The sequence below is a fragment of the Aplysia californica genome, unplaced genomic scaffold, assembly GCF_000002075.1.
Source record: "Aplysia californica isolate F4 #8 unplaced genomic scaffold, AplCal3.0 scaffold00133, whole genome shotgun sequence".
Classification (NCBI taxonomy): Eukaryota; Metazoa; Mollusca; class Gastropoda; order Aplysiida; family Aplysiidae; genus Aplysia; species Aplysia californica.
In genome coordinates, this window is record NW_004797403.1 from 714,749 (window position 1) to 722,914 (window position 8,166).

General features: G+C 39.7%; 1 protein-coding gene across 1 annotated transcript in view; it reads right to left on the reverse strand.

The window, feature by feature from the left end:
• LOC118477542 (carboxypeptidase B-like) overlaps positions 1-7,825 on the reverse strand; it is an 8,931-nt gene extending 1,106 nt beyond the window's left edge. Inside the window, exons 1-2 of the mRNA XM_035969266.1 lie at positions 7,690-7,825; positions 5,852-6,061 (exon numbers count right to left, since the gene is read on the reverse strand). Of these exons, the coding sequence (XP_035825159.1) occupies positions 5,852-6,061; positions 7,690-7,825 (346 nt within the window). The remainder of the gene's footprint in view (positions 1-5,851; positions 6,062-7,689) is intronic.
• Between the last annotated feature and the right edge of the window lie 341 nt (positions 7,826-8,166).

Genomic DNA, 8,166 nt, shown 5'->3' on the forward strand with positions numbered 1-8,166 from the left:
GGGGGAGGAAAGCAATAATAAAAAAAAAAACAACCCAGCAACTACACATACATATGATGACATTGATTTGTATTTGGTCTTGGTATTGGCCACGGACAAAACGTGTTATTATCGTTGTCGTCGTCGTCATAATCATCATCATTATCATCATCATCATCATCATGGTACATGTATAAGAACTTAGTGAATGAAGAGCTCAGCCCACGTTGCCGTTGATGCAGCCATGAAAAGGAGGATGTCAAACAGAATGTACTTCTAAGAAAAATCCTAGTTCCTACTCGCTGCTTACGAATTGTGTCATTCTTTAGAAATAAATAGTGTAGTCGCAAACTATAGGTGACTGGTGCTTTGGTGTGGTTTGCTCATTCTTTCCTATCAAACATCTATCGTCCTTATCTCTCGCCCCTTTTTTTTTTGGTGTTTGTTTTTCTTTTGTAAAAACCTCCAATCTTCAGCACCTAGTAATACATGTATTAGGATACAATGCCCCAGCAGAATGACGCAGTTACTCGATAAAATGTCTCACGACTCAGTGGAATCAGGCCTTCGTCAATTTTTGGGCACGTGGAGTTATTGATATAATCGTTGTTTATTTGCCTTGCTTTCGATGAAAAGAAAACAATTTATCTTGAATTTCAAGTTGAGATATTTGCAACTGAAGGAGATGGGGGTCGCCTGATTTCAGAAGTAGAATTACCGAGAAAATGGCCACCAAAGTTTGATTATTTCTATAACTTGATAGTCCGTGGGATGTGAAAATGTACATTTTTTTGTGCCTTTAATCCATGTTTTTCCAGTAAAACTCATACATGCGTGCATTCTTAAATGGATATAAAAGGTGAAGAAGCAAAAAACAAAATTTCGATAAAAACTGCCAAAATGTAGGGAAAATGCCAATTTCTTCAACTTCATCATTTTGACAAGCGCCTGACTTCACCACACTGCCTCACAAATGCTCCCCACTCGGGAATCGAACTCACAGTTTTTGCGTGCCAGGGCTGACCCCTTAGTGCTTCATCATGTATAACAGACGACGCCAGTTCCTGATTTGTCACGGTCACCCGTTTGTTCTTTACTTTACTTTTCCTTTTATCCGCCGCTTATACCCTTTTGGGTGTCGCGGAAAGAAATCGCCAGCCGGAGAGCTTGGGTCAGGGGGATGCCGTGAGTTATTAATGCTTCCCTGACTCCATCTATCCAGGTCTTTCTCGGTCGCCGTCTTGCCTTGTTGCCATTGCATTTTTTTATGTTCAAGTTCTTAAAGTAAGTTATTTTTAGTCCAATTTAGTCTTTTTCCCCTTCTATTTATTTCTTCCTAAGATAGCAATTCATTCATTCAAAATCTTTAGGTCGATCCAAATGTCCTTGAATTTGCATTTTTTGTCTCTTAATAATTATTATGATAATAATAATAATAATAATAATAATAATAATAATAATAATAATAATAATAATAATAATAATAGATAGCATTTGTATAGCGCAAATCCCCGCTCGACAGCAAGCTCTATGCGCTTCACAATCTATACTATTACCCCAGCAGACCTGCTGAGAGCTTTCTGAAACAACCTCAACTTCCTGGGAAGCATACAGTGCAAGCAGCCAATAATAGACACTAAAACACCAACACACTGACAAGATCTTTCTCTTCCCAAATGTTTTGTTAGTGGGCTTCCAACTCGGGCTTCTTTCAGCCCCCCCTCCCCCCCCCTCCCTCATTTATTGATTTCTTCTTCGCACTAAGAGTTCACAAAAGTCTCTCACAAAACCACATTTCTGTTGACTGTATTTATTTCCATATATTCCTGTTTCTTCTTCTTTGTTTTCAGGATCTTTAGTATGGGGTCAATGTACTGCATTACAGCGAGAATATCATTGAGCAGTTAACCACACATCGGCTGTTAAAGCATCGGTCTTAGTTTTAGTAAGAGTTTTACGGCACTTGCAACACAATAAGGTCATGTACAAGTGCCGAAGATTAGAGGTGTTACAAGAGAGTAACAAACACAAAAAAGAAAGGAGGAGAGATAAGGAGTATAGATGTTTGATAAGAAAGAAGAAGCAAACCACACCAGAGCACCCGCCAACCACCCACAAGCCTCAGTCTACTTGAGAATGTACTTCAAGAAACTTCAGAATGTTGAACGGCTGAAGGTTGAAGTTTTGAGTTCGGGAGTTTCTGATAATGCAAATGACAAAATTTAAATATTTTGTGTCAGTAACCGTTAGGATTCAGAGCTTGTAAATGGGGTAAGTCGGAATAGTAATACGTCATGTCTATAGTTTCCCATAATTCCCGGCGGTAAGGTAGTATCAGAGAGTTTACTGTAGTATTCCATTATTCATGTGGTGGTAGGGCATGTGTTTTGAGAAAGGAAGTGTCTACGTACTCCCCGATTGGAGTCTACGTAGTCATGGTGTCTACGTGGACCCCAAAAATGTTGGATTGTGATTGGCTCGCTGAGAGAGCGGTAGTTTACATTGGTTACAATGCAAGGGCGGTGTGTCGATCTAGTGTTACTAGATCTAGATCTAGATCTATAATTTATTTATTTTAGCCCAGAGATAGAGTATTTAATGAATAAACGTAGCCAAGAGCGTGCAGTTCGGAAAGTAGATGATTTAAATCTAGTGGTGGCCTAGTGGGCGAATGACCGAAGAGCGACTCTTGACTACTCGCCTGTGAATTGGCGGAGACACACTAGGCCTATCATGCAACTTGATTCACAGGTCTACTATCATAATTATCAACAGTAGGCCTAATTGCATCTGTAGGCATGGAGTCTACTAGTTTCAAACGGCTTCTTTTTCGGTGCACGGTTTCGGCACTCCTGTACAATTGCGGTCCCGTTTGTTTACATGACGGCCATTGTGGGAGTGAATCTAGATTCTAGATTTCTAGATCTAGATATCTTTTTTGTGTAGATAATCTAGATCTAGATTCTAGTCCACCGCCCTTGCATTGTAACCAATGTAAACTACCGCTCGCTCAGCGAGCCAATCACAATCCAACATTTTTGGGGTCCACCTAGACACCATGACTACGTAGACCCCAATTGGGGAGTACGTAGACACTTCCTTTGAGAAAGGTGCTGTGTGGTGCTGTGTGGTGCCGTGTGGTGCTGTGTGGTGCTGTGTGGTGCTGTGTGGTGCTGTGTGGTGCTGTGTGGTGCTGTTTGATGCTGTGTGGTGCTGTGTGTTACCGTGTGGTGCGAAGTGGTGCTGTGTGGTGCCGTGTGGTGCTGTGTGGTGCGGAGTGGTGCTGTGTGGTGCGGTGTGGTGCGGTGTGGTGCTGTGTGGTGCGGTGTGGTGCTGTGTGGTGCGGTGTGGTGCTGTGTGGTGCGGTGTGGTGCGGAGTTGTGCCGATGCCGAGTGTCGGGTGGAGGACTCTAAAAACAGCCGCAGTATCTATTCGGAGACGTCTCCGAGAATACAAAATGCTTTGTGCTTCTAGACCAATTTAAAAAAATATGGGTGGTTACAGGGGGGAATGCCCCATGTTTTAACCCATAATTTGATATTTTGCAGATAGGTTTGAACTTTTGTTGAAAATAATTGATTTCCGACAGTTTTAGTGGCTATATGTGTGATCTGCAGCAAACGATACGAAGTTTGCCCCCCCCCCCAAAGCAGTATATCTGTGTGCGGGAGTACGTCTCCGAATAGTTCCTGGGTGCTCGCCGGAGACGTCTCCGAATATCTTCTGCCAAAAACAGCAGACCAAACACTGGAGTAGCTCTAAGAGACAAATAAATTATCACCACCGTCAACTCCACCACAACAACAGCAACAACAATGACTACAAAACAGCAGCAACAGATGTTGTACCACAGTCGAGCACGCACATACACATTAAGTCAGAAACAACAACAACAACAACAACAACAGGAACATCAACAACAACAACAACAACAGCAATGGTTTCATGTTCAACAAATCCCATTAATTTTTTTCCAAGAGAGAGAGATATATATATATATATATATATATATATATATATATATATATCATCATCATCATCATCATCCGGTGCCTTGCCGACTGACGTGGGCGATCATGGACCTCCACTTCACTCTGTCTTGCGTTGCAGCAATGGTGTCTGTTGTTCGTGCTGCTACTAGCCATGTTGTCATCTTGTCCAGTATCTTTTCCCTCTGTCTGCCTCTGCCTCTCTTTCCATCAAACTTGCCTGTTGTTACAATATTCTCCTATGCTTCTTTCCGCATTGTGTGTCCGAAAAAAATTGCCTGTCGCTTTCTTATATTCGTCATAAGCTTCTATAATTTTCTTCAACCAAGACTTCTTCATTTGTATTTCTAGCTCTCCATGGGATAGGTAGCATGCGTCTTATGAACCACAACTCTGTCGCCACAATTGTTCTTTCCAGGTGTTTATTGATTGTCCACGCTTCGCACCCGTATAATAGGATTGGCTCAATGTAACTTTTCAATACTCTTTTTCTCGTTTCTAGTGACAGATTGATGTTTGTTAGTATCTGTTTCATCTTGTGGAAGTTTGCTTTTGCTTGGCAAATGCGGCTCTTAATTTTGGTTTGACATCTACCATCTGATGATATAATGGTCCCCAAATATTTAAAATATTGTGTTTGCTTGAGGGTGGTATCATTGATTTTGATATTGCATGTTGGGGTTGGAGTTTTTCTGCTTATCACCATTGTTTCGGTTTTCTATATGTTTAGACTTAAGCCCATGTTGTCACTCTCTTGCACGATGACATTTAATAGATTCTGCAGGTGTTCTTCATCTTCTGCTATTAGGACTGTGTCATCTGCATATCTTAGATTGCTTATATTATGTCCCCCTATCGAGATACCAGGCATTTATTCTATGTGTCTCATGATATTTTCACTATACAGGGAGAACAAGTCTGGAGAAAGTACACATCCTTGTCTGACTCCTCTTTTAATCTGTATATATTTGCTGATGTCGTTTTCTATTCTCATTGCAGCAGTTTGATCCCAGTTCATGTTCTTGATGATCCTTAAGTCATTCCCGTCGATATTGAGGACTTCCAGCCTGTCGATGATCTTGTCGTGCTTAACTTTGTCGAATGCCTTGGTGTAGTCTATAATACATAAATGAAGATCTTTCTGAACTTCTAGGGCACGTTCTTTTGTTGTTCTGATGACATATATGGCATTTACAGTGCCTTTGCCTTCAATAAATCCACACTGTTCTAGTGCTATTTCTGGAAGAATTTTATTTCGTATTCTCATCATAATTATTCTGAATAGCATCTTTGTTATGTGGCTTATGAAGCTGATGGTACGATGCTTTTCACATTCGTTTGCATTAGGTTTCTTTGGTAAAGCTGTGAAGATAGATTTTGACAAGTCTGATGGAATATGTCCTATATACTTCTACTCTGCACGATATATATATATATATATATATATACACATATATATATATATATATATATATATATATATATATATATATATATATATATATATATATATATATATATATATATATATATATATATATATATATATGTATATATATCTCCATGTATATTTACAAATCAGAACTTACTAACACACTATAACTATCAATTGAACAAATGAGTCATTAGCAATCGCTTAAACCTATCAAAATTTGCAGTGTCTCTGAGATCCTGAGGCAAGGTGTTCCAGATTTATGGGAGTAAATGACGAAAAGAGCTTGATACTTGAGTTGTTCAATACTTTGGAGCAAGTTCGTGTGATTTGTTTTTTAACGCGATAAAAAATGCAGCTGCATAATAAATAATAATAATATGTAAACGCATGACAAAATGACCCCATGGCGTATTGATAGGGTGAAATCAAACTCAAAGTCTACTGCACCTACCAGATCTCTTTCGTCCTCAATGTCCACATCACTACTGAAGCCCCAGGGGTATAGGAAGAACTGGCCGAACGAGTGGAAGGTGAGATATCCCTTGATGGCGTCCTTGTTGCTTAGCAACAGATCCCGGAGATTCCTGGTCTCTGGCTCGGAGAAGCTGTGTGGTCCAGAGTACGTCCCGCTGCAAGGGTTACTGCTTCCGCCGTACACTGACGTCACGATGTGGGGAGTGGGCGGTGGGGAGTGGGCGGTGGGGAGTCGTGAGTGGGGAGTGGGGAGTGGGAAGTGGGCAGTGGGGAGTGGTCAATGGTCAAGTTTTGGGAGGGGGAGGGGCAAAAAACAAACAAACGGGAAAACGTTTTCGGTAATGACAGCACCTCAATAACTTAACACAGTTTTCATAGTTAAACATATATATATATACCTTTTCACGTTTTATTTTGTAGTGACTCTTATTTCTTTCGGTATGACGTACACTACTTTACTCATTTTTGGCCAATCCGTGCCTTGGCTAAAATGTTCAAAATTTTGGGTTCCAAGGGAGTCCGTTATACAGAGGCGTTACAGTATATGTACATCTAAATATACCGGTAATTAATTTACTTCTTAACCCTATCCGTACGCCCTGGGGTCCTTTTGTAGCCCAGGGGTTGTGTTCTTCACAGTTTAGAATACTTTTAGTAGAAATTGAAACTTTCAGTATTTCTCAAAAAATCATTTTGACAGACTGCTATGCAAAACGTACGATCGGATTAATGAGTAAATTTCCTCTTTGGAAAATGGTGCCACAGAGTTCCCCAGGTCGTATGGATACGATATAAAACTTGACGTACAAATAGGGTTAATACCACGTGCACAATTACTACACAACGTATACAAACCTGTATTATAATATTGATATACATATGTCCATTCTAGACCTGTAGACTACAATAATGGCATACATTTTTTCCAGTAAAGCTATTTTCAAATATAGACAAAGATTTTGTATAACAAGATGGTTCACTCCTCTCTTTGAACCAATTAAAAAAGTGTCCTCAAAATCCGGTTGCGCCCTCTATGAAAAAGCGCCCGCTTTGCAAACATAGTTACATTACTTGTGTGGACAAAAATCAAAGTGAAACTAACAAGTTTTTATATAAATTATAATAAAATTTCGGAAAAATGCCTTTTTAAAAGGTTACTCTGACAAAAATCCTCTTCAGGTTGAAGGGGCGACTGTCTTATTCGTTTAATTTGGCTTTAGAACGAGAGGCGAGAGGTTATTAAAATAAAAATAAAATAACCCCAAAACTCCGCGCTGAGCGAACCGGAACAGCTGATGCGCCAGGGGGGAGGCCCTATTAGTCCTTTTCTGCTTCTGGAGAAACGAAAGAGAGCTTCGCGGAACAAAGACTGTAGCGACATCTGAACCAATGCGCGGACTTCCGTGGACACTTTTTGGGCAGAGTTAACTGTCTCGTTATGTACGATCTTTGATATAGATCGACGTCATTCTCTACATAACACTAAAAAATGTCATTCTGAAGGTCAAGTCTATAAGTCAAGTAATAGACATCAAGACAATCGAGATATAATCAGGAGTCAGAGAAAAAAAAATTCACCCACCCGGGAACTGGAACATAAATTTCCGTGAAAATTATTACAAAACTAAACAAGAACAACAACAACCAAACCACTCTCAGAAATGTGAATTTCAGACAATACACCGCAATATCATAATACAATCACCTAATACAAAAATAGTTTTTTTGGGTGGGTTTTTTTTGTTTGCAAAAGGAAAATTGAGTCATAATAATATCTGCTTCCTGACAGCGTAAAATGAAAATTTTCTTACAGGGACTATCGTTCCATTCGAATCCGAAATTTCGGTTGAGATCAACCCCAACGCATTCTGGGATATCAGAGTATGCTGTACTCCTAGATTTTCTCCATAGTCGACTCTCAATCTGAGGAAGAAAGGAAAGGGACATGTAAGGTTTGACATGAAAGTGGAAATACGATACGATTAGATAAGATAATACTTTATTATCCCAGAGGGAAATTTTTCGTGGCTGTACAGACCGTAAAAGCACATGCAGCTATACATTAAAACAATTAAATTATATATTACTCTCATTAAAATTCAAAATGAAAAGAGAAGTAAAGCTGACAAAATGTGCATTTACATCAAAGGCTTTATAAATCAAGTACGGTATTTAAAGAACGGGTATTCCTGGCATTAACTTTACACATCTTACAGTGAATCTTACCGATCAAGGATACACTAGCTAGCTAGGAACGAGAGAGAGAGAGAGAGAGAGAGAGAGAGAGA